Below are 27,711 nucleotides of genomic sequence, written 5' to 3'. Positions count from 1 at the left end.
TAAAAGTAAAAAAACTTTTAATTTATTTTCAGGTTTTAAAAAAAATGTATGCGGTCAGACATTTGACTCTGTATATTCCAGACATGATAATCATAATATTATTCACATAGATATTTAAATATGGTAAAATGACCAGACCTGAAACCAGATTTTCCTTTCAAACTTCTTAAAATGTCCAGCTGATTCACAGGAGGGATGAGTCTTTAAGGAGAGGTAGAACAGAGAATAAACTTTTTAAATGCATAAAGACATATAAAACAACAAAAAGATGTTTCTTCTTATTAAAACAAGTTGAAAAAAAAAAGCACGATTAAGAATTAATATACAGTAAACTGAAAAAACAGCAAACAGTACTACTAACAAACCAATAAAAATATCTTCAGTTACACTGGTCTATAGAAAGGCAAGATGACTGACTACCTGTACATTGGGACTGACACAGTCTGCTCATAAAAGTCCCATGTGGACACTAGGTCTGTCCGTGCAAGGTTTGTGGCATAAAATCTCCAAGAAGCCTGATGGGGGGCAAGGGAATTATTAAAATACACTCCTAAGGTTGCAAATGACTTTCATAGTTACAGTATACAATACATCACTGTACATGAGACTGAAAATAGAAAGATGATCCTCAATTTTTTCAGCTTTAACAGCAAAGTTAACATAAACTAAATATGATATTAGTAGTCACACTGACATCAGGCAAGCCTATGTGTTGATTTCCTCTAAATGTGTCTGGTGAGAATTACAGTAGAGTCATGGGTCTGACCTGGATAAGACATGCGGCAGGGTTACGGCGCTTCTCAAAATGTTTCTGCCTGTGCTGCTCTTGAACCTTCAGAGCAAAACCTGAGCCCAGGATACCCTGCAAAAGAGAAAATCTGTGAGAAACACATCAAACCAGGCACTGGAGAGGTTCAAAATGTCATTTCAGTTTTAACTCACAGCAGGAAGAGCGAAAAAAGCAACACCGATCAGACTGAAGGTGGCAGCAATCAGACGCCCATTCCATGTAATAGGAAACTTGTCCCCATAGCCGATAGTTGTAAGAGTTATCTAAAGAACAGAAATTATTATTATTTTTTTTTTATAAAAAGCAGAATTTTTACTAAAGAGTCTTTGAGTATATACTAAGAACACAACCTAGTAAGGCTAGGATGGTCATGACTCATGCAGAGTCGTAGGTTCAATCCTAGGTTGGGATCCTGTTGTGTCCTTGATACCAGTTTAAAGAGGAATATCTACAATGTCTACAATTACTCACTCTGGAGTTAAATGATCAATCAAAGGAGCTGGAGAGGAGTTATTGTATGGCATTAATCCATTTGTAAAATAGATCTTGGAACAGCATCTTGTTTCAGTGCGTCTTATCTTGTCTTTTTATCTGATTGGATTGAGTCAGCAGGCCACTGTGGGCTTGGATGAAGCTGTTACACATACCAGTCCCCACCAGAGGGCGTCTGCGTAGGTCTCGAACATCTCTGCATTGTCATCCTTCTCCACTGAGTACACCAAGAAAGATGCCAGGATGAGACAAAGGAATCCAATATACCACGCCGTAATGAGTTCCTACAAGGGATTGAAAATGTTATGAAATATATATATACAGTATATGCATATATATATATATATATATATATATATATATATATATATATATATATATATATATATATATATATATATATATTGTATGCCTTTTAGTCCATGTACATATTTAAATGGACGGTGAGGATTTTTAACCTCTTTTCTCAGTAACGATGCATTTATTAAAATGTAATGTATTCCTGTGATGTTAAAGCTGAATTTTCAGCATAATTACTCCAGTCTTCTCCTGTCACATGAATCTTCAGAAATCATTTCTTATTAATAATGTTGAACATCAATGTTAAAAACAGTTGTTCTGCTTAATATGTTTGTGGAAATCCTGCTAATTCTTCAAAAAAACGTTTATTTGAAATTATTTATTTTGTAACATTATAAATGCCTTTACTGTCACTTTTCATCAATTTAATTCATTCTTACTGAATAAAAGTATTAATTTATTGGGGGGAAAAAAACTTACTGAAACCAAACTTTTGAGAGGTAGTATGTGTCTCTAATAAAAGTTGACAATATTAAAACATAGCAAATATGAATAGATAATCTTTTACTTCTTATCAGTTTTCAGGGGCATATATTCATTTTTTTTGCTAAATAAAAAATGCACTCTAGAATGATATCGTACACTTTGACCCAATACAATCTGTCACAAACTATCAATAGCAAGTAGCCGTCATTATAATGTAAACTAAAAGACGATTTGGTAGCACTTTATTTTACAGTCTTGTTCCCCATGTACATACTAATTATAGTTATTATAATAACTGTGTAATAACTAAGTACTAACACTAAACCTACTGCTAAACCTAACCTTAACCCATGTTGTTACCTTACAGTACCTAGTACTTTCTTAGGAAAGTACACTGTAAGTAAACATAAAATAAAATACAACCAACTATTTTAAACATGTCCTGTCCTAATTTCAAAAGCCAATCTCTCAATACTGGAAATACATTTATTTTTAAACCATTTCACGGGGTGCTTAAGGCCACTGAATAGTTTTAATAGCTGCAGACTAAATGGAGTGATAGTTTTTCCAGTAATAGAAACTAATGAATAATAATACATTTGCTGCCCACTGGCAGACTGGTGGAAATATGCTCACTCAGTAACTTAACGTGAACTTTTGCGATCTCTGTGTTCAAGGAGTACAATTTTATATGTAAACCATACACGTGAAACAGTTGTCTATACATATGCACATTTACACACACTCAATACATGAGTGTTACACAGAAAAATGTATTTTGTTTTGTAAGAAAATAAGCATGTCACTGGTCACCTTGCTGTGTGCGTACACCACAGATCCCAGGAGCTTCCATGTGCCACCCCGGCGGTCCATTCGCAGCATTCGAAGGATCTGGAGAAACCTCAGACTCCGAATGGCGGAGGTGGCAAAAACATTCCCCTGCGAGCCAGCCGCCAGCACAGACACTGAGGCAAAAAGCACCATGATATCTGCAGAACAACAGTGTCCATTAGTTAGCAGAAGAAAAACCCAAGATGACTGTCACTCTTAAAGGGATACTCCACTTTTTTTGGAAATAGGCTCATTTTACCACTCCCCCAGAGTTGAGTTTTACCATTTTCAAATCCATTCAGCCGATTTTTTTGATATTTAGAAGAATATCAGTAGCCAGACGGTTTCTGGTCTCATTCAATGAGACCAGAAACTGAGACCAGAAACTGTCTGGTTACTGATATTTTCTAAATATCAAAAAATCGGTTGAATACATTCAAAAACGGTAAAACCCAACTGTTTAACTCTGAGGGAGTGGTAAAATGAGCCTATTTCCCAAAAAAATTGGAGTATCCCTTAATGACATTAGATAGGAAATGTTTATATTTGATTTTATTTGATTTTACTTTCTTATCCTTCATATAATGCTCTCAAGCAGTGTTGGGTTAAGGTGTTACTCTAAAAAATAATTAATTACCAGCTAGTAATTACATCTTCAATGGCGTAATTAGATTACTGTACTTACTCTCTCTAAAAAGTATTGAATTACTACTTACTTATAGTATCAAAGTATCAAAAGTCTCAGTAATCAAATATCAAACTAGACCAGTTGAACATCACAAGGATAGACATGAAACTGCTCTTTTATTCTTTCAAATAAATAATATAAAATTGCAGAAATTGTTCTTGAACTGATCATAGTATTTAAAGGGAGATGGTTACTTTAAATAAAAACAGTTTAACATTAGATATTCAAATTTGATGTTAAAATCCACTATTGCTTTTTATAGAAATTCTATTGTCTACAGTATGTAATGCAATTACATCAGAAGTAACTAATTAAATTGCAGACAAATTAAGAGTAATCCCTTACTCTACTTTTCACGGTAAAGTTAGTAACTGGGGTGGTGATGGCGCAGTGGAAAAGACACATGCCTTTGGTGTGAGAGACCCGGGTTCGAATCCACTGTGAGACACCAATGTGTCCCTGAGCAAGACACTTAACCCCTAGTTGCTCCAGAGTCGTGTGACCTCTGACATATATAGCAATTGTAAATCGATTTGCATAAAAGCGTCAGCTAAATGAATAAATGTAAATGTAATTAACACTGCTCTCAAGAATGATGACAGTGCAACTGGGTTTTGTCTTTCAACGGAGATGCTGTGAAAATAGATATTCATCATTATGGCTTTCCAATCAAACTGATAATTAAAAGCAAAGTTAAAAAAAATAGAAAAAAAAAGAAATGTTGAAGAATGTTATCTATTTGTGTTTGACATGCAGGGTGATTAAATGCTGAAAGAATTTGTAGGTGACTTATTCTAGTAATGTGACTAGGATCAGTCTCAAATTTGCACTAATCCATGCACTAACGGAGTTCTCATTATTCAGCTGTAGTAGCACTGGCATCCAGCGTATCAAGTGTCGTGATTCAGAGAGTGCCAACCCCTTTGCTCATTTACTGCCCCAGAAGAAGTTGGCAAAGCAGATTTTATTGTCTCTTGAGCAGAAAGAACAGCGAGAGATTGAGAAATTAAGAGAGAGAGAGATTGAGATTGAGACTGAGAGAGAGGAAAATGCATTAGAGAATAAGATCAGAACAGTAAAAAAACTGAAGATGATTTCCTAACCGATGATACAGAAGGGTTTGCGTGCAAATCTCAGCCTTCCTCTCCATCCTCTGTAGCGACAGCAACACCCGGCTGCCCAGATCCGCACAATATATTCCACACCAAACACCACGATTGTCACGATTTCCTAGACAGAAAGCAAAAACGTTATCCACTAGTTGACATGTGTATTGTTGCCATATGTGGGTTAGCAGTCTGACTTGCAGACCATTAGGCTATAACTATAATATAATATAATGAGATACACTAACAAATGAGATACATGTCACAAAATGTAAACAAGTAGCAATAATACTTATTAATATAAAGAGCCCAAGTAGTACAATAGTTATGCATCAAAAATACAAGCTTCTTTATGTTAAAAGAGCACTATGTGCATACTTGATGGCTAATGTTACACTGACACAAACAGATCTATAAAGTATCATGTTTACAGCAATCCACATCAGCACTGGATATCGTCCTACTTGTCACATTCTGCCAAAATGTGGAACAAGATCTACTGACATCTACAGTATCTACAACATGCACACACAAGTCTGAAGTGTTTGATATAAAAACCTGAGAGCACCACTAGCATGAATCAGCTTCCTCCTGTAAATCACGTTGAAAGAATAACAGATACAAACCAGAATGTACAAGGCACTCTCTGAGCTTTTCTTGTATTCTTTGATCGTGGCGAACACTGACAGAACCAGGCAGGAAAACACCAGCAGAAACCTGCAAGACAGACAGGACTGTCGTAAATCAAACCAATGATTTAATGGAATGCTGGGATGGGAATTACTTTCACATGAGATATCATGAATAAGCTGCAACTGACAGGTTTCATTTTTAACAGATATTCATTGACCATTTGTTTTGGACAAAGCAGTAGATACATACTCATGAAGGACAGTTAATTGGAATTGGGCCATCTTGGGCCTATAATTGGTTGTGTGATCTACATGGAAAAATAGTTGGGAATTTAAGTGACTTTTGACTTCAAGTCATGATGCAAAGGTCCCCTTGGGTATGGAATACAGGCTTGAGAGAGGCAAGAATCCCTGGAGAGCTCCTGAAACCCTGCAGTTAAACTCAGAGATAAAGAGCGAGAGAAAGGAAGTGAAGTGAAACGAGACTAAAATAGCTGTCTCATTAACATAAAACCTCACTGGGAATCACACCTATTGTACAGTGAGAGAAAAAACTTTTGCGGTGCATGAAATAGACAATACACTGAACTAACATCCATGTTATTGTGATGATAGTTGTAGTGATGTAAACAGTGAGTTGTGAGATGTGGAACTGTGTGATAAACAAGCGATAACCTTCGGGTCTCTCTATCTTATCCAACATGGAAGTGACTTAGACTGCAATTCATCAACTGGCCACTAGAGATAGGCTCCCAAAGAGAGGCAATCCCATATAGCCCCCTTGTTAAAATGCCCAAATATATAGCAGGGAAAAAAACTTCTTTTTAGCCTGGTACAAAAAGTGGTTTTGGTCTATAGCTAATTTTGAATTTTTTTCATCCATTTAAAATATTTTAAGCCTTCAAGTTCTGCATAATTAAGGGCGTGGCCACTTGAGTGACAGGTGGATTGCCATTGCTGTCACTACTAGCCGTATGTCTGCTGTCTGTTAGCCGTGTCATCTTAGCTATCCCGCCTTTTTGCCCATTTTCGTTTATCCGGGAGTGACGTGCGGTAACACACTGCCAAGATGGCGATGCCGGCTCCGCCCACTTTGGGCTTCAAAAATGCTCTTCAGAAACCTACAGATGATGTCACAGACACTACTTCCATAGTTTTTTACAGTCTATGGTGATTAAGTTAAATATCAGTGTGAGGGACCATGGGGAGTGACAAGGGAAGTCCAAAAGTAAGGATTTTTATTTCCTAAAAAATCATTGGAACAAAATAAAATAAATTTGTGGGCCTATAAAAGAGACAATAATAAGTACTATACTATACGGTACACTGTAAAAAGTAATTGCTGATTCTACTTAAGAAAAACTAGTGAATTTAACTTACTTTAGAAACTTAGTTGATTTAACTTGATTACACTGTGTACTGTGAACTTTTAGGTGGATGCAATAGTCAAACTAAACAAATCTAGTACATTGTACTTAAGATTGGTAAGTGTATTGTACTAAAGGCATTTTCACAATGTTGCAAATTTCTGGAGCACAGAATTTGGATAGTAATAATAATAATAATAATAGTGAAATTAACAACATTTTTAGTAAATACCATACAATTAGTTTGAAAATAGTTAATAGGTTAATATATAGTTAATAGGTTCTAAATCTTTTTTTCCTGCACGCTTAAAAAAATAACTGGGAAAATAAAAAGCAAGCCTGCTACTTCACAGTCCTTTATATTTTTAGTTACAAAGCTTTATATATTTACTTTGGTTATTAAGTTTCAGCATAAGACGAAACAACTCGGTTATTTTTTTTTCAACTCGCGCATGCGCATTTGCGCAATTGGACGGTTGAACTTGAGGAAGACGTCCAGACGAGACGAGATCGACGAGGGACTTCAGCTCGTGTTCGGGAATGGATGCGGCAGCAAAACTAGGTATGCTAGCCTCTTGAACAACTATTTATCAACTTTAATGTCATTGTATAGCTTAAAAACAGAATTTATTTTGCTCATTGTGCAGTAAGAGGAAAAGACACACTGAAGTAACGTTAGTTTTATGTCGAATGAGACCAGTTGAGACAAGCGGCATAAGTTACTAGATTAAAAAACGATTTTTACTGAACACGTGTTTTATATTAGTTACAGTTTGTATGCTGTGTTAATCGTTTAAGTTTGGGGTTTATCTAAAATGTAAAAACCCTGGCTGTGCGGCCTAGATAGCAGCTAACGTAACTTTCCTTCTTTCTAGAAAGTTCAATGCTCACGTGTCGTTCACATGAAAATTAATTACATGACGCATTAATTAAGAAGTGTAACTAACAAGCAGTTATTACCTTATTTTGTCTTTATTTTGTGACAGATTCGCTCAACGTTTCATCAATAAATTCAAGGCTAAATCTGGAGATATTGACTCCAAACTTAAGATTCTGCAGCAGATTCAAAATGACGTAAGCTCATCGACATATTATCACAATTATGTCTCGATTGCAAAACATATGTTGCTTTTACTGTTGTTTTTTGCTCTGACATTTTGCTAGTATCGAGTGCTATTCAATATACATTTTTATAACTTTGCAGAAATCTAATATCAATGCGGAACGAACATCGTTCTTCATCATGGCCTACCACTACTTTTCGAGGAGGACCACAATGATTTTTACAAGACATCTTTTGTAAGTATTTTCATCTCTGATGTGATTCTTGTTTAACAGTCTAACTGTTCTTCAAACAGTTGATATCTGGCAAGAAGAAAGGCATGAAAAACTGTCAGGACAGTGAAACAAAGTAAGGGTTGGAGAAAAGAAAGTGAAAGATAAATTAAGAGTTTAGAAGAAAAAAGACAGTTAGAAGATACATTTTATATTAGTTTTAATTTATATAACCGGCCATCAGTTTTATTTGTCTTTTCATGCAGTGGTTTGATGAATGTTTTTCCCCCTGGATTCACTGCTGTGTCCTCTTTGAAAAGGCCTTTACATTTAGACACAAAGGGTTATTAATTTAGTTTCATATTTTAATGACTATGTGCTCTTAAAGGGATCGATCACCCAAAATGAAATGATGTTGTTATTTACTCACTCTTATGTTATTCCAAACCTGTTTGAGCTTCTTTCTTATATTGAACACAAAATAATATATTTTGAAGAAGTTCGGTAATCAAACAGTTGAGATTAGCCATTGACTTCCATAGTTTTTTTTTTTCCCACTATGGAAGTCAATGGCTATTCTCAACAGTCTGGTTACCAACATTCATCAAAATATCTTCTTTTCAGTTCAGCAGATGAAAAAAAAAAACTCATACAGGTTTATAACAACTTGAGGGTGAGTAAATTAAGACAAGATTTTAATTTTTGAGTGGACTATCCCTTTATAGTAACACTCCACCATTTTGTTCCATATTAAACTATGTTATTCCCTTAACAAAGACGAGTTGATAAATACCTCTCTATGAATACCTCTCTCGTCTCAGTGCCTGCACTCAATCGCTCTGGTGCATGGAGAAACATTGTTAGCACTTAGCTTAGCCCAGTTCATTCATTAGGATGCAAATTGAGATGAAGTTAGAAGTGACCAAACACCGCCATATTTTATTTTGTGTCACCATACTTGGCCGTGTAACCACATTTGAATAGAGAAAATGTGGAGAGGTTTGGTCGCTTCTCTGTTTAAATAAACTGGGCTAAGCTAAGTGTTAAAGTGTCTCTGCACGCCAGAGCCATTGAGTGCACGCACTGAGACGACAGAGGTATGTATGAACTCGTCTTAGTAAAGAGAGTAACATAGTTTAATATGAAAAAATAGTGGAGTGTTCCGTTAAAATATGTCTTGTTCTATGACCTAATTTTTGTTATATGCTATTCCCATTTTTAGGACTGTGATGACAATGAAGATATGTCCAACATTGAAATGTATTCTGACAGTGATTCCCGAATCGTCTGCAACCGCTGCCATACCCTACTCCCTGCATCTTGATGCCACAACAACGGCAATTATTCTGGAAGGTACAGTGGTTGTGGATGATCTTGAAAATCTTCCACAAGCAATGAGCTGTCTTTAAAGGAACTCCACCATTTTTTTTATATTAAACTATTTTATTCCCTTAACTAAGACAAGTTGTTACATACCTCTCTCGTTTCAGTGCGTCGTACACTTAATTTCTCTGACGTGCAGCGAAATTTTGATAGCCCTTAACTAGCCCTGTTCATTCATTAGGATCCAAGCAGTGAAGCTACCAAACACCTCCACATTTTCCCTGTTTAAATACAGCTACACGAGTAGTTATACGACCAAGTATGGTGACAAAATAAAATGTGCCGCTTTTCTAAGCGTGTAAAGTGGAGAACTACAATGTATGGCGGAATAGCACTTGAGAGCGCTTCGACTTGGCACAGTAATATCATCACTACTGATGATGAGAGGATTTTTTAGGAATGATGATATTACTGCGCCAAGTCGAAGTGCTCTCAAGTGCTATTCCGCCATACATTATAGTTATCCATTTTACACTGGTGTAATCATACACCATTCTCGGTCATGTAACTACTTACCAACGTGTAACTGTATTTAAATAGGGAAAACGTGGAGGTGTTTGGTCGCTTCTAACTTCATCTCTTTTTGGATCCTAATGAATAAACTGTGCTAAGCTAAGTGCTATCAATGTGTCGCGTCGCGCTAAAGCGATTGAGTGCACGCACTGAGACGTGAGAGGTATGTATCAACTCGTCTTTGTGAGGAAATAACATAGTTTAAAGGGATAGTTCACTTTGAAATTAATTTTTGATATGTTTTATCTTACCTCAAGGGCATCCAAGATGTAGGTGTCTTTGTTTCCACAGTATTTTCAATTTTTACATTTTTCGGTCAAACCGTTCTTGTCTGTCAGTCATACAATGGATGTTTAGGGGGTCCACGTCAAAAAGCATGCACAGAGAAGTCAAAATTAAACATGATTTAATGACTCGTAAATGTAAGTACACATTGATGGCCTAAGACAAGAAACGAGCGGTTTGTGAGAAAACTAACAGTATTTATATCGTTTTTACCTCTTGTTAACAGCCATGTTCAACTGATCTGGATCAGATGTCCAACTGAACCGAACTGAACCATGTCCAACGTTCCGCTGGAAGTGATCTTGCGCGCGTCTAAGTCACTCATTGTTTACACAGAGATTTCGGAAGTTTTACCTTTCACTGTGAAGATCTAAACATATTTAGATATACAGGAAATCGCAATAAAAAATGATTTCGATATATCTAAATATGTTTAGTGAACGGTAAATCTCTGTGTAAACAATGCGTGACGTAGACGCGCGAGATCACTTCTTGCAGAACGTTGGACATGGTTCAATACGGTTCAGTTGGACATCTGATCCGGATCAGCTGGACATGGCTGTTAACAAGAGGTAAAAACGATATAAATACTGTTCGTTTCCTCACACAAACCGCTCGTTTCTTGTCTTAGGCCATCAATGTGTACTTACATTTACGAGTCATTAAATCATGTTTAATTTTGACTTCTCTGTGCTGCTCTTTGTGGTGGTGACCATAGACCTGCATTATGTGACTGACAGACAAGAACGCTTTGACCTAAAAATATCAAAATTGAAACCACTGCGGAAACAAAGACTCCTACATCTTGGATGCCCTTGAAGTAAGATACAACATATCAAAAATTAATTTCAAAGTGAACTATCCCCTTAATATGAAATAAAACAGTGGAGTGTTCATTTAAGAGAACTCTAAAGAAAATTGTTCAGTACTGTTTTATAGATACTTCACTGTTTTTCAATTGTTGAAAAGAAAAAAAATCCTTATTTAAAAGGATGTTACTTGTTTGGTTTTGGAATAGTTTTATAAGAAGAGAATTTTAAAGAGAACTGTAGTAGGAAAGGAATTCTGTACCAAACTGTGTGACTTGCATGCTCTGCTTTCAACCACTTTGTAAAGATGTTAAAAACAAAGAAACATTTTTTTATTGTCTTTAGTACTTTGTTTTTTTTTCTTGAGTGCATTATGTGCTTTATTTCTAAAATGTTGTTGGCGGGCCAGTAATGTTTTAACATATTGTTGTTGAACAAATAAACATTCTAGTGGTTTGCCAAATGTGTTGTCTTTCTTTGTATTCTCAACTCAGAATTTTGAGTACAATTTGCTTGAGAAATTTAAGGCAATCAGTTTCCACACATTCCTCTAGTAAGTAGAACAAGCAGACATGTTAAATTAACTGTTTTGTGTAAGTTCTGCTTACAAATCTCAACTTAAATCTGTAAGTTGCCTTAACTTGAGATTATTAAGTTACCTGTACTCAAGTTTTATGGTAACCTCTACAAATACACAAGTTAACTCTACAAAGAAGTAGAGAGTAGTATCAACTCAAAAATAATGACCTAATTTGCTTGAAAATTTTGAGGCAATCAGTTTCCACAGCTTTTCCTAGTAAAGTCAACTTATTACTTTTTACAGTGTACTATAATAAACAGACAGTAACTAAAGCTCTGAAGACTCAAAAATACAACTGACCTCCAACAAAAGAAACAAAGGGAACTTATATATTGGCTGATTTTGACACACAAGGGAAGACTAACAACAACACTACTACGTACATATGACAGAAATAACAGCAAAATCCACCCAAAAACGTATTACAAAAAAAGAAATGTACTTTTACAGAAATACTCATATTGTATAATATAAACCCCAAAATATCTAAGAAGAAAATAAAGCTACCTACATTGCAACAAATGAGTATGAGAAATTTATAACCTAAAGAAAAGCGGCATACACTCAGGAAAAATATAAGTGCATGAGCCATGGCTGTGGTCATCACAATCACAGAATCAATGAAAGCACTTGAATGACTGGTGCAATGCCTTCAATAAATGGGAAAAAGCAAATCCAGATGCACCTGAACTGAAAAAGTTAGTGGCGAGGGTGACAACGGGTCTAAAAGCTTCCTGAATCATTACTTGCAGTAAATACAAATACTATCCTTCTTGGTCGGTAAGATTTCTTTTAAATTTGGGGTCAGTATGTATTTTTATTCCTTATAAAGAAATTGATATATTTCATCAGCAAGAATGCATTAAAAATTTATCAAAAATAATTTCCACAAAACTATTAACCAGTAACTGTTTTCAACACTGATAATAATAATAAATGTTTCTTGAGCAGCAAATCAGCATAACAGAATAATTTGAGAAGACACTGAAGACTGGAAAATGATGCTAAAACTCATTTGCCATCACAGGAATAAATGATATTTTGTTGAAATTAAATTATGTTGAAATTTAAAACTGGTATTTGAAACTGTAATAATATTTCACAATATTACTGTTTCATGTATTTTGATCAAATAAATGCAGATGAGCATAAGAGACTTCTATCACAAACATCAAAAAATCGTACACAGACCCCAAATACATGAAAGGTCATGTATATTATTCTTGTGTTGTTTGCATTCATTGATTTATGTGACATTTGTTTCAAATCAAATCTTTTAACAAAACTTCTTTTTCATCTCAGAGGAGAATTTCACTTTACGAGACAGCCTGGCATTGTTTAGTCATTGGCCCTGAGTTTGGATACATTTGCCTCTTTGGACTAAAGCCATGTGGGTGTAATAAATTAGGCAGGGTTCCAGACCTCTTCATTAGCAAACAGGAAAAGAAAGAAAATGTATCAGTACATGCTATTTTCAATAAATCAGAAATGATTTCAAACAGAAGAACTTTTGTAGAGTCCTGCTAACCACACTGTTCCTCTATAAGATAAATATTTTGTGAGTTGCTGTTGAATGATATTAGAGGTGTCAGATAGACTAGGCTGCTTCTTGACCCTGGTATTAAAATGAAATGCCATAATAGGAATTAATCTGCTAATTTGGAACAATCAAACAGAAGGAGATCAGTAAAACAGACTGGTCCTAAAGGGAATGAGGCCAAAGGTGAATATATGAAGGCTGCATTAGAGGATTAGGAAGTCAATGGTCAAATGAATCATCAAAGGATATCTAATCTTTAAGCAAGGACAAAAAGTGCCAAGTCGTACAGAAACAGTGATTTCAGGAACATGTCACATAAGGAACCTTCCTCCTGCCTACATGCTCACAGACAGACTTTATAAGGGGCTCCAGAGGATAAAGGAAGCATTTTAATATGAATTTGCCCAGAAATCACATTGACAAACCATGGGTTTTTAGAAGCAGCGGAATGAAAGTTCCTATTTGTCCTTCACTGATGCTGATGGCTTACTGACATATGTGAATTAGCAATCTTTGCATTGGCAAATCTGAAAGATCTAAATGTACTGCCTTCAGGTTTTGTAAATGTTGCAAGAACATTTTGTTTTAAAAGTGTGCACTAGGAAAAACTAATTCCAGTTTGAATAACTCCACCTGCATCAAACACTTATAATACTGAAATTACAGCATTATGGCACCTTTAAGCGTGATATGCAAGGAACCTATAAAGATCAGTTACATAAACAGTAAAACAAATCCTTTTGACTTTGTGAGACAGGTCATTGCTCTTGATGCTGGCAACAGCCACAGACTAATCTGGAAATTGTAAGGCGGAGTAGACTATACGGTCGAACAGAAAGACAGCAAGGACACATGGTTTGAGTCAGCAGTGAATGAGGTAATAGAGTCATTGATTTAACTTATTCACCACTCAAATCCAGACCGAACCATGCAAACTGCATAACTGTTATTATTAGGGAACATTAAAGGGTCAATAAAGCAAAATTTATAGGTATTATTGACACAAATTGCCTAATATGAATTCGATTCACAAGCTTGCTATTTGATTCGATTCACAAATTTAGTTTAATTTGGTTTCGACATCAATCACTTGGGGGTTTGTATTATATGGCAACTATTGCTGTCAACTATACAGGGAACCCCAGTTTATACATGATGATAATTTAAAGGTTAAAATTGACTGATTTGTACATTTAAATTATACACAAGGAAGTTTAATAATAATAATGTTATAATAACTTTTTAATAGCATAATTATGTTTCTACTCATTTTTGAAATGGTGGCTATTATAATCTTTTTCTTAATTTTTCTTGCTGACTAATGAGTTTATGGACATTGAATGGCTTTTCTGAGGAACAGTAAAAGTAACATTACTGTGAAATAGGCCTATTGTTCAAAATGGTTTCATTGATGTCTTTCCGAAGTTGAAACACCGATTGAGCGATTACTTAAGACCTGATACGGATTTCTTTCAACATGCCATCGGATGTTCATTCATGTTTATTTCTTGTTCGAATTAGTGGTAAAGCAGAATAGATTATTATGATGCAGATGTGCTTGTTACTGCTACAAATACTCTGACTTACATATCATAAGACACCAGCATTCACCACTTCTAAGAATCTCCTTGTACCCTTTTCCTTAAGCCTGAGAAATAAAGGCTTTGCTAAGTCTGTACAGCATCAGCGTGCAAGTGCTATCTCTGCATTTAATGCTTGTGAATGAGAAAAAAACACTTAAAGAGGCCAAAGTCAGCACACTGCACTCCACTCAGTGTGTGTGTGTACAAGACAGAGTAAAATAAGGGTAGTGACTATAAATAATGAACTTCAGAACTCACATTCATGTCTCAAGCTGAATTGGGAGTCTTCTATGAGGGTTGCAGTGCCGGCGCTATGGGGGGGCATTAGGGGGCAATGCCCCCCCAAATGTATTTTGTGCCCCCCCAAATTGAATTATGATATAATTTACAAAATAATATCAGTTTAATTTAATTCACATTTCAGTGAGAAATAGTACAAATATATGTCTACAAACGGCTCATTAGCTGAAAATACAATAAAGCCAACATAAAAACCAGTGTGACGCTGTGAGGAAACCCCCCCTGCCGGCTCCGCCCCCCCAATCACGCACGTTAATACTTGAATGAAATGATTTTCAGTTGGCGCGACCGCGCGTGCTTCCTGCATTCAAAACAAAGTAAACAGATGAAAACTCTCCAAAAATGGAAATTAGAAAATGGTTCAATACCACAGTTTCTCCTTACACATCGATTACCCCATACAGCAAGACAACGACAGCCCGGCTTTGGTATTTGGTGCTTCTACCGTGCAGTGTTGTAGTCGAGACCGAGACCAAAGACAGTCGAGTCCGAGTCGTAAGTGTAGCTATTTATCTAACTGGCATGTACTGTAATGTTCACTATGTGTTGTCACGTGATGAAACTAATAGTTTAGTTGGCCTAGTTTTTGCGCTGCCCATTGTCCTGAAATGTCACTCACTCCCGCCGTGGAGAAACAGGTGTTTAAGCCTATATTTTCTTGTAAATGGAAATTGTAGAATAATATCTGTGTATGTTGTGGGTGTTTTTTATTTGTTAAAGGTGTTAAAGGTTTTATTTGATAAAGGTAACTACATGATGCTTTTTAAGGCTACGAATGCTTATGTTAGAACATAGCAGAATAAAGATGAGTAACTTAGCTTTTTTTTTCTCACTTCCGCCATTGAGATAGCATATAAACAGCTATTCTGTCAGTGAGAGACTGTGTACATGTTCGTTAGCTTTGCTATTATAAAGCTGTGGTCAGAGTCGGTCTTGCAATTTTTTTTTTTGTATAGGCCTATTTAACCCTTGATCAAATTTCTTAAGAGTCGCTCGTCTTGCAACAATGTGTAATGTTTTATGTGTTTATTGTGTGGGTTGCATTACTTCATGTTAATAGCTAACAGAAAAGGCAGTAGCATTAATAAATATAGGATATCTAATATCGGAAAAAAGTCCCCATATACCTAGTGCCCACCCATTGAAAATAAATGCCCCCCTGCTAAAAGCGGTCTGAAGCCGGCTCTGGAGGGTTGCATGACCACCAGAGCAGACAAAGACATTTACAGGCACTCATGCTCCAGCATCCATGATGGAGTGCATGGTTATGATTATGCTGCATTATGAAAGATTGGTTTATTATCTTCATAAGATATGAATGGATCTCAAAACATTTGAGGTAATGGAGCACTCTGAAAGCTCTACAGTATGTGTTTCTAAAAGGATTGATAAGAAGAGATGCTGTGCCTTGCCTTGATATTGTGTGGATCAATCACAACTCTCAAGAGATTTGTAAGGATTCCTATTGGTAGTGTCATTACTTAACCAATGGTATACAAAATTAATGACAATCTCCTAGTAAATTGCAACATTACACAAAATAAACACAAAGTATTTTTGAACAAACAGTTACCATCAAGACTATTATGATTACTAACAACAGCATGCACCAGTGGGACATAAAAAAAGAAATTTGAAACAGTGAAACCTCTGTTCAAATCTTTAAAACTCATATTTAATGGTATAAACTCCCTTCTGCCCAACAGAAATACATTATTTAGGGATATTTATAAAGATAATAGCCTACAATATCCAACAGGGTTCAAATAATGAAATTAAGGGGGAAATTTAGTTTATCCAGTAGGATCTTATTTGATTCTCTTTTAATTCCCATTAAAATCATTTAGGACTGGTTCCAAATTACTACAGAAATGTCAATCAGGATTTTTGATTGGCTCAGCAGGAAAATGAACAAAGCCTTTTTTTACATTAAAATGGTTTTAATGTATAAAACGGAATATTGTATTTTCTCATCGCCAAACGCGCGTTTTTGCGTCTGTTAATGATTTATTTCGGCACGGACTTCTTTTGAGCAATTTTTCACGTTTGAAACGCCAAGGCAAGCCTAAAAGTAGGCCTACTTAAACTTTTAAGGCAAGTAGAAAATTCCTCTACGAGCCTATTTCCGAATCAACCTGTGTCTTGGGATCGCTATGCCTTTCAACCAATCATTTACGTGAATACGTCACCTTATCAATATTCATAAGCCAGACTAATGAGGTTTAAAATGTATCCCCTCACTTTCCAGATCACCGCCAGCGACGGCCCGTTTGATCCGCTGGCACGGTGCCCCCCGGTCATGCATCACAAATCTGTTGCCGATGTTGTGTGGAGCAAATACGAGCGCACTGACGCGGCACAGGAGCTGACCGGTGCTGAAACCGAGTACAGTAGTAGAATACATCATAACTGTTAACTGTCTGTGAACACTTTCCAACGTCCCATCTAATGAAATACGCACAGCTGTGAAAATCATTTGGTGGGCTGATTCTGAATTCATCTTTGATATTTGCAATACAGACAAAACTTTTACACATTTTCGCACTGTTTGACTGACGCTCTGCGACAAAAGCTGCGAGCAGGCAGAGGCCGACAACATCTCAAACTTTCAGCATTCTGGGCGGTGCAGCACAGCAGCATCTGTCTGTCGGTGGGTGATTCCCACGCCACGCAGTAAAGACAAGCACGGAGCACATACTCACACATAAGCGTGGTAAATGAACGCCCAGCCGCGGGGTCTTTCCAGCGCATTGTAAAGGAAATTTTGCAGTCTGCGATAACGCGCGTTTCTTTTGTGAGCGATGCTCCCCCTGGACCTCGGTCTGCTCAGGATGCTGCCCCGTTTTGTGCTATCGGAACCGCCGATGAGAAGTGCCCCGTCTCGGCTCGTCTCCGCAGCCCCGGGCTCTAGTCCCACAAAACCGACTTTCTGTTTCTTCTCCCCTGACGGAGGGAGAAAAACTTCACCGTTGGCCGATTTTTTCACCATCCTTACAGTCTGACAGATCCAAACGAGTGTATAAAGTAGTCGTGGGCAGACATTGCCGAACCGGGGTGTGTTCTGTAGTGCGGTGGTCTCCTACTAAAAGCCAATTGAAACACTGCAATGGGTAGTCCTTTATCTTTTACGCCTTCCGGCTCTTGCACGAGCCTGTCTGTATTTAATGTTTCGGCAGTCAGATTTGGGATTAAGTGGCTGATGTAACAAATTGTTTCAAGTAGCAAACCATCGGTAAGACAAATCATTCAAGGAAGTAAAGAGAACTTTGCAGTCTCCAAACAGCGGAATGGAAACGTGATATCACCTGAGGCAAAACCATAAAGCATTATAAAACAAGATAATCTTTTATAAAAAGGGTTATGTCCACTGCACGCACATAAGTGATTATGTGACCAGAAGAGAAAAAAAAATGGTCAAAAACTTCCATTAAAACCCTAACTTTTGATTGGTCTCCTTACCAATCAAAAGTTGGGTTTAATTGAAAATGCACTAATTGACGCAGTATGTTTCCCCGTTTTCAACATCTCTTCACAGCCACTTAAACACACACTCTAAAAGATGCTGGGTTGTTTTAACCCATCTTTGTGGCAAATATGGACAAACTCAGCCATTGGGTTTAACCCATTTAACCCAACATTTGGGTTTGTCCATATTTGACCCAAATTTGGGTTAAACCAACCCAGCATTCTGTGCCGTTACATGTAGTAATCTCTAACAATGACAAGTCAGAAGTCATTTATAAACAGATACTCTTTTATTTTGTTTGATATTAGCAATGCATTAAATACAGCATAAAGACAAACCTAGCAGAACTTCATTAAGAGGTCTAATTGTTTACCCCAGTCAGACTGAAGGCTTCAATAAAACCATGTTATGTTATGGCTGCATTCGCAAATGAGGGCGACACATTGAGCTTTGGGGTACAAGACGATTTTACATCCGAGGCGCAAAGCTCCTCTGTTTTATCTCAATGCTACTCACTGAAGATCAAAATATATAATATATATGGGTAATATTACATTACCTCAGAAAGGAGAACTTTATACAATGCTTTTAATTCAACGTCGAGTTAAAAACACCTGGATAAATGCTTACATTATACCAGCAGGAAAAATGTAAGAGCCATAATGCACAGTTCAGGAAAGCATGAGGACACAGAGAGACTTCACAGTCAAACATTAATATAAACTATAAGTTAAATACTTTTCGATGCAGATTAGATCTACTCCTTCACACCACCAGTGAGGTTTTGATTAAACTGCTCTTATTAATAGGAACAATCAGAAAATGATTTTGAAATGAAACAACAAAACAATAGAAAAAATAGGAGGTAAAGACTAACAAACTAAGGCCCCCAAAAGAAAGGCTTGATTTGCGAGCACCATTGAATATTTTTCCGCTCTTTGAGCTAAAAGTACACTTGAAATAGAGGCAAGTTGAAAATTGGCAAATGGTACTGAAAACAGGTCAGCAGTATGTATATAAAAAAAAATTCAATGCATGCACACTATGTTTCAGAAGACTGATTAGTGATGTTAAATTATGCAGTCTTGTCAACTTTTGAGATGGGAAGCTACCGCACAATAATGGACCGAGATGGTGCAGAAACCTGAGATTTTAATACAGTGATAGGAACATGCTAATGCTAATGCTACGTCTTTGGGTTTTACTAGATTTAGGTTTATCATACAGAAATGATAAGTTTCATGTGGACATTATAAAGCACTGTAACAAGCAACAATGAGGACTTTCAAAACATACAATAAACACACTGCACAGATTCTGTGGATTAAAAACACTCGTTTCCAGTTTGCTTTGAGGACCAAGTAAAATGTTAAAATCAAATTAATCATAAATGTGTATTTTACCAGCACTAGTCTTCAATTTGACATATATGGAAAACAAATATTTATTAGCATAAATTCAAGTATTATTTTTCTAAAATATATGATGTAAAACTGCAACATGGTATTAAGTTGCACCATCTAACTTCCATGCATGTAACAGACAGTGACGTGCTATGCTACAATAAAAACATGAACCCCTGAATAAAATGATTAGATGATGCCGTGTTGTCACTAAAGTGAATTCATTTACTCAAATCTTTGTTTCTTTCTCTAATATTGTCACATTTGAGCAAATAATGCAGACTGTCGGGGTTACTGAATGCAACATATTTAACAATATCTATCTAAAAACAGACTTTGCATGTAACAAAAGCCCGTCACACACCGTACAAACTAGCTTAACTAGTCCAAACTAATCCAGGCCTACTCGGTTACTGACCACACAGCCGCAGTTAGAATTTTAAATACTGAACACATTGTGTAAAAGCAAAATAAAGTTTCCTATCCAAATATACACTAAGTATACAAAATGAAAGATGTACAATATTATATTTGTTTTAAAATTATTAATACTTTTTAAATTATAGCACAGCTGTTCCCAAAGAGCATTTGCTGCTTATCCCTCTGATACATTTATATATATTTACCTAAATACAAAACTTCAATAAATCCTACTATATCTATTGATTCTTCAAATGATCCCTTTGCATTTCTTTTAAAATGTACATTATGTTTAACAAACACTAAAGAACACAAGCTTTTTTTATTGTGCTTTTCCAAACAGCCACATAAAGCAGCTCCCCAGAACAGTCAAGCACTGTAACAGAGCATTGATTCATGCTTAAAAAAAGTGCTATACACCAGGGACGAGCAGACTCCAAATTGCTCAATAAGCCGTTTCAGTCTTCAATATCAACATTTTGATTACAGTAAAATCTTGTATTTTGAATGGAGGTCTAAGTTTTTGTATTGTATGAGAAGCTCCGTCTGTTTCCCTGTTTTCCTTTAAACGGGTTGTTGATAGAACTTCACAATAAAACTGTGTTGTTAAACAGAATCGAACTCATTTAAACACGACAACGGATAAAAAAATGAAGATTATGAAACTGGTCCGTGTAGGCTGGAATGATTTCAGTACTTTCGTAATACCTGATACAAGTGAGAGAAACGCAACAGCTCTCTGAGGGCACCACCTCTCATGACACAGTGCAGACACACTCATGCTAAGCTACAGTAATTGCACATAATCACCACGTATCTGAACTTAACGTCGCCATCCAGACCAAACCACCCTACTTTCTGACCCAAGATTGCAGTCAACGGCAAAGGAAGAGATAATACAGCCTAAATTTAGCCATCCGCATGCCAGTCGCAGATCCAGTAGAAGACTAAACAATGTAGCAATGTGGGCAGACACTGCTAGCCAAGATTAGCATTAGCGATTTTCTCAGCTGCCAGAGCAGGAGATAAAGGTGGCCAGATTTTTCCTCATTCCTCATCATGTTGACCTCACCCGGATGAGGCTGGGGCGGGAGTTGAGATGTGCTGAGGCATAGTCTCAAAATGATAAGCCAGTCTTGATATCTCCCAGCATCTAGAAGGCCTGAGAGACGGACGTCACCTCGTTCAAAGATCTCCGTCAGAGGGGGGTAAACACAACCTGAAGAGCCTGTGATGAGGATTAAACAGGGTTAAGTTACTGTACAAGTAGCAGGAATAATAGTCCAACAGTCGCAAGAATAACTTTCAATATTTAATGTCAGCGATGTCTTTAAATAGCAAGAGTCAGTAATACCTGGGAGCAAAAGGTGGCATCTGGTCCATTACTCTGAGATTTTTGGCAGAAATCTCCACTCTGGTGCCCTGTGAATAAAGAGAATCATTAATATCTGATAGAATAGCTCGAGCCTTCAATTTCCAAAACACGTTGAACTGTTTCTAAGTGTGTGTTAATGTTTATTGTTCCACAAATGTCTAACTGCAAACCTTGTTTAGCCTTTAGACGACTTGCCTAAATAGTTTTATCGATCTGTTAGTCAGAGGTCAAGCACTGAAGGTGTGTAGGCATGTATTGTCTCTGCTATGGTTTTTCTTATTATTTCATTAAAGGCACCCCACAGAACAGCCCGTATGTAATGGATATGAAGGTTTAATGTGTAGTTCAGTGATTCATGTTTCATTTTCCTAATTAGAGGGAAGAAACTTTGTCATTTTTAACACTTTTTTTCAAACTCCAACAGTTTTAAACCGAATTACCAAATTTGATTCAGAAACCATCACTGTCCAATATAATATGCTTCAGCGTTGCTGAACTCATTAAAGGGATACTCCACTTTTTTTGGAAATATGCTCATTTTACCACTCCCCCAGAGTTAAATAGTTGAGTTTTACCGTTTTCAAATCCATTCAGCCAATTTTTTGATATTTAGAAGAATATCAGTAACTAGACAGTTTCTGGTCTCATAGACTTCCATAGTATATTTTTTTCCTACTATGGAAGTCAATGAGACCAGAAACTGTCTGGTTACTGATATTAGTCTAAATATCAGAAAATCGGCTGAATGGATTTGAAAACGGTAAAACTCAACTGTTTAACTCTGGGGGAGTGGTAAAATGAGCCTATTTCCAAAAAAAGTGGAGTATGCCTTTAAGGGACATCAAAGAGGATCAAAAAAACATGTAAGAGGTATTCTGGAGTGGCATATTTGGCAGCTGGTGAGGATTATATGGTCCCAGCGATTTTTTAAATCGAAATTTTCTACCAATCACAGGATTTCGCCGTTTTTTAGCATTAGGTGAACACTTTGAATTATGTGTCATAAACTGTACCTGTTTACGCATGATGTCCATAGTCTGCATTAGGCAGCGGGGCATGAGGCCATGGTTTCTGGCTAGAGTAATGGCCTGCTCCAACGAAACATTCAGAGTACACCTACATAGGACAAAAACCTTAGTCAGAGGTGGTTTAGACATTCTGTTACAGATTTACCTCAGTGTAGCGGTAACCTAGGATACAAATCACATGGATTCGACACACATTTGAGCAATAAATAAATTGAAGTCACAATAAAATACAAAATATTTAAAAACTTGACTGTGGCTCCACTTCAGCAGTAAGAGGATTAAAGGGTCATGAAACCCCCCTCTTTCAGCTCAAGTCAAGTCTTTTTGAAAAATGCAACTTAAATGGGCGTGGATAGCTGTGAGAAGAAGGGAGGGGAGTGGGTGTGGTATGGCCATCACTGTCAATGTCCCATGCATATTGACTGTCACGAAAAAGCAGTGGTAAAACGTGAGGAAATGCTAGATTTTTTATATAGCTGGCAAAGTTAAAGTCTTATGCAATACACTGACACTTTATTATTGTCCTTTCAAAAGTAACTGAATGCCCTGCTACATATATTAGCCTACACAGTAATCGTAATTCTATTTAAAACATATTAATATAGGCTACATGTGTATAATGATAATGTCATTATAAAATATATAATGGTTTATAGACACTATAAATGCATTTGAAAATTATTAATTTTTAGCTTAAAAAAATGTTCTGTGCATAGCCTAGATCTACGCGCCCCCTGAGCCCCCATAATAAAGATGGCTCTGCAGAGGTGAATGACTTCTCATTTTAGACACACACCTCTGAAGGGATAGAAAAGTCCTCGGGACTTGGTACCGCATCACTCGCAAGACGCAACTTGAATTGGTTGTCAACCAGCAGAGTCCACCATTCTCCACTTCTCTCAGCTCTCTTCGAGAAAATATTTGCGGCACACACTATAGTTTAGATCATAGACTGTTTAGATGTGTCCGTGGTTGATGGCACACTAACCATCCAAAACCATATTTAACCCACTTGGACTTTTGCACCATAAAAAAAAACAAAAACAAAAAAAACACTTGCATCCCATGATTGCCTCTCTCACTACGCGATATCACAGTTTTATTTGACATATCTGTCATTGGAAAGATCCACGTGGTGTCATGAATAATTAAGAGACAGTGTCTTCTCATAGGATATGAAAACTCAGTCTCATTAATAATTTAATCCCGGAAGACGAAAAAAGCGGAAAAATCCATTTTAACCCTACTATTAAATCTAACAGATGCTAACATTGTTTTCAATGGTGTTCAACACACATACCTCTGTTAAAATCTCAGAAAATTTGGTTTGAGGTTTCATGACCCTTTAAAGACGAGAGGCAGGTGTTTTGAGCCAACACTCAGTTTGACCTCATTGCCTTCTGCAGTTTCATTCATCATCAGATCTAGAGCAAGCATGAAGCTTTAACTGTAGATACCTCTGCATCCCAGTAGCACACATGGTGATGTGACAGGCCCCCAGCCGGTTGCAGAGCTCAGAGGACACCAGCAGAACACTGACACCAGAGGGCTGACCCGCAGAGCCCGCTTTTACATTCATATATGCCTGCATGAGCCGACAGAGGTCATCCAACGTGTTAAGTGGCCGCAGGAGCTGGAGGAAGATTAAGTGAAACTGATTTCAGATTTTAAACAGCTTTAACCAAAACACATTTATATGCATTGCTTTCTGGATTTTAATTCTATTCTTGTTGGACTGTACAGGAATTCCAGTGCACTAACTTACACAAAAAATAAAAATGTGGGGTCTGTATGATCATTATGCTCATCAAGGATGCATTTATTATGTATAAAATACAGTAAAAGCAGGTATATTGTAAATTAAATGTTATTACAATTTAAAATAACTGTTTTATATTTGAACATATTTTAAAATGTAATTTATTCCTGTGATGACAAAGCTGAATTCTCAGCATCATCCAGTTTCCAGTGTCAAATAATCCTTCAGAATTCATTCTAATAAGCTGATTTGCTGCTTAAGAAACATTTCTTACTATTATAAATGTGGAAAACAGTTGCATCCTTGCTGCTGAAAAATATAAATTACTGTTGAACAGCAATAAACAAGTATCTCTCAACCAACCTGGTCTATTTTCATGGCAGTGGAATTTGAGTCTGAATTTGACTTCTCCAGATAAAAAGCCCTGAAAAATTTAGAAACACTGCATAAGCATATATTCTAACCTTTAAAGCACTTTTGACTTTTTGCCAGTCAACAATGTATTTACTTCAGATGTTTAACACTTTAAGATTTGCAAGGTATGAAAAGGGGGTTTGTACCTGAGTTTGCGGTAATAACTTTTCACCTTCTCCAGTGATAGAGCATTTGTGCGCTGCTGAAACTCTTCCATGGTAACAAAGTCCTGAGACAACACACCCTCTGGCTTCTCCAGCCCTAATAAAGGTGAAGAAAATGATGAACATCATGCCTTCCCCAGTGCTGTAATGCTCTCCAAGTACCTCTAGATGGAGACCAAGACTAAAGGAAAGAGAGTGACTTTCACATTGAGCATGACTGATTCTGGGCTGATGCATATCCAACATTCTCTCAACAGCTATGACATGGACATATGTAAGGATTGCCCTTAAAAAGTGTAGATTTCTTAGACTATATTCAAATTTGAGACATACATGTATGATTTCTTTATAATGCTTCTAACCTTTTAAAGCAGCATCCGAAACTCAGTTTGGAGCATTACTCATTTGTACGTCACACAAATAAAACTTTGCACAGCACACTCAATTGTTTTAAAATAGAGTTTTCTGTGAGCATTTCACGTTGCACAATACTCTAACTCATCATTACCAGAGTTATTATCGTTAAATAAAACTTAAAACTAGAACAACTAAAAAATTTTTTGTTACTAAATAAATTAACAGTCATCAATGAAATAATAAAAAATGTAAACATTATATTTCAGCTAGTTAAGGCATCATTTTATTTTAGTTCAACTTGAAGCTCTAAAATAACTTGAACTAAAACTAAATTAGTAAAACCTATATAGACATATTTATAAAAACAAACAAATAAAATTGACAAAAACACTACAAAATTACAAAAAAATTACCCAAAAGGAAAATAAAAACAGAAAATATAATAATATGACAAAAACATATTTCATGCTTGAACCCCTAATAAAACAAATTGAAACTATTAATAAAAAACGATTTATCAATGATACTAAAATAACACTGTACATTTCTCTTGCCTTGATTTATTCTCATAATAAATGATGGGATAGGAGTTTCCTGAAAAGAAGCATGCAATGATGCCTGGTATCTAAAGAGGTAACATAATTACAATGCCAGTCTAAAGTCAGTGGCGCCTTAAAATACAGCCTCTGTAGGCAGCTCACTAGGTTTTGGAACTGTAAATTACAAGTGAAACCCATTTCGAATGAAAATAGTTTTTATCCTGTATCCATTGTCTGCACCCACCTCTAGTGAAGAGGACTGATTGAAGCTTCAAAGAGCCTCCATTTTTCAGTCTTGTTGGCAGCTCACTGAAATGACAGTTGTCCAGGAACATTGTCACCCTGATGGCCTGGCGACTGCCTTCCACCTGGTAATGCACAGGTGTGTCTGTGTGAGAGAGAAAAATCATGATCCACAATGAGACAGTATTTAAAATTCTAAACAATTTCAAGTCTTTTCCCTCACAATGGGAAAATTCAGGTAAATTAGGGTTGTAATGGGATGAGTAAAGGCAAAAACCTCAGATGTGTGACTTGAAATGGGGAAAAAATCCAAGCTATTCACATTTGATGACCTTGTAAATAAAACACCTTTGCGGCAGAAACAGACCACTGAGCAGAACATCCTCCCTCGGATTCACTTAAACCAAAACAGAAGACGGCTACTCTCTTATCATGGCTAAATGTGCTGACATTCCTGAAGAGGACATCTGGAGGGTGTGTGTACTTTATGTTTGTGTGGAGGGGGAGGGGGTGCTGCTTTTATAAAGCCCATAGTATACTTTGGCCGTCCGCATTCCGCGGCGGTCCTCACACTTTCCGTGTGACATAAATTTTCGTCATTAGGAGTGTCCGCGACGTTCGCATGCAGCCTAATTTTTGTGGTCATTGTTGCTGGTGTTTTAGTGTGGTTGATAAAATGCATTTTAAACTATCAATTTACACAGCAAACATATGTAAAATACATATGTCTGCTATTTTTAACCTGCTGATAATCCAAAATGCTAAATAACATGGCTGTCTAATATTTTAACTGCATTTTCAGCACTCAAGTCACATGCTGGTATTAGGGTTATTGTTGTTAACTAAAACTAAAAGTCTAAAACTTCATTTTGCTTAATAAATATGAATATTAGATGAAACACTTAACTAAACAAAAATTTGAAATGTTACCTTGGCAACTAACGAACGTTAAGTTGAAGCACTAAAATTACTAACACTAAAACTGAAATAAAAATAAACCAAACCTAAATAGTTATTTAAAAACAAAATCAAACTAAATAAAATATCAAAAGTACATAACATTCCTATAAAATTTAACAAACTAAAATCAAATCAGAAAATAAAAAAATTATTCAAAATGTTAATAAAAAAAATAAAAGTACATAATACTAAAATAACACTGGTTGGTACCCAGTGAGAAAATATTTATTAATATCAAAATTACAATAAATATAAAACTAAATGTATAATTAATAAATGAAATAAATTTGAATAAAATAAATATTTAATTAATAAATTAAGGTGTTATTTATTATCTTATTTAAAGGGGAAGCCTGGCAGCAAACACTCTTTTTGTCTGGCACCGGCTTAGCAAAAATATAGTCCTGCTAAAAATAAAAAATAAAAACACATGTTTTGAAAGCGTCACAGTACTTACACTTATTGGGTAAATCAGCCTACAAATGGCTTTAATAATAGTCACATTTTAATGTTGCCCAAGTGTATCACAGTGTTGGCTAAGTGCATCACACGCATTACTTTTAAAACTGTATAGAAGGTGTATTTTTCTGTGTTAATACTCCATGTGTTACTATAAGTGATGT

General features: G+C 36.3%; 2 protein-coding genes and 1 long non-coding RNA gene across 10 annotated transcripts in view; 1 reads left to right on the top strand and 2 right to left on the bottom strand.

Annotated features, from left to right (window-relative positions):
• Positions 1-18,097, bottom strand: part of kcnq2a (potassium voltage-gated channel, KQT-like subfamily, member 2a) — a 35,237-nt gene extending 17,140 nt beyond the window's left edge. For 4 of the 8 annotated variants that reach the window (XM_039678297.2, XM_039678306.2, XM_039678301.2 and 1 more), the window contains exons 1-9: positions 17,663-18,096; positions 5,320-5,410; positions 4,691-4,817; positions 2,882-3,057; positions 1,438-1,566; positions 943-1,053; positions 767-862; positions 421-515; positions 139-201 (exon numbers count right to left, since the gene is read on the bottom strand). In XM_039678297.2, coding sequence (XP_039534231.2) covers positions 139-201; positions 421-515; positions 767-862; positions 943-1,053; positions 1,438-1,566; positions 2,882-3,057; positions 4,691-4,817; positions 5,320-5,410; positions 17,663-17,949 — 1,175 coding nt within the window. In that variant the 5' untranslated portion in view covers positions 17,950-18,096. Of the gene's footprint in view, positions 1-138; positions 202-420; positions 516-766; positions 863-942; positions 1,054-1,437; positions 1,567-2,881; positions 3,058-4,690; positions 4,818-5,319; positions 5,411-17,662 lie in introns of all 8 variants that reach the window. The other 4 variants (XM_089119606.1, XM_089119607.1, XM_039678293.2 and 1 more) reach the window with 3 other exon arrangements.
• Positions 7,136-11,420, top strand: LOC148973727 (uncharacterized). Its single transcript, XR_016146517.1, has 4 exons — positions 7,136-7,254; positions 7,679-7,766; positions 7,897-7,991; positions 9,190-11,420. It is a non-coding gene; the product is annotated as an uncharacterized LOC148973727 (long non-coding RNA).
• Positions 18,098-18,693: 596 nt separating the features above from the next.
• prex1 (phosphatidylinositol-3,4,5-trisphosphate-dependent Rac exchange factor 1) overlaps positions 18,694-27,711 on the bottom strand; it is an 81,434-nt gene continuing 72,416 nt past the window's right edge. Inside the window, exons 34-40 of the mRNA XM_039678334.2 lie at positions 26,130-26,273; positions 24,972-25,086; positions 24,775-24,835; positions 24,110-24,285; positions 22,638-22,740; positions 21,604-21,671; positions 18,694-21,477 (exon numbers count right to left, since the gene is read on the bottom strand). Of these exons, the coding sequence (XP_039534268.1) occupies positions 21,435-21,477; positions 21,604-21,671; positions 22,638-22,740; positions 24,110-24,285; positions 24,775-24,835; positions 24,972-25,086; positions 26,130-26,273 (710 nt within the window). The 3' untranslated portion in view covers positions 18,694-21,434. The remainder of the gene's footprint in view (positions 21,478-21,603; positions 21,672-22,637; positions 22,741-24,109; positions 24,286-24,774; positions 24,836-24,971; positions 25,087-26,129; positions 26,274-27,711) is intronic.

This window comes from Pimephales promelas, chromosome 14 (genome assembly GCF_988280905.1).
Source record: "Pimephales promelas chromosome 14, fPimPro1.hap1.1, whole genome shotgun sequence".
Lineage (NCBI taxonomy): Eukaryota > Metazoa > Chordata > Actinopteri > Cypriniformes > Leuciscidae > Pimephales > Pimephales promelas.
This window is presented reverse-complemented; position numbering and strand designations above follow the sequence as displayed.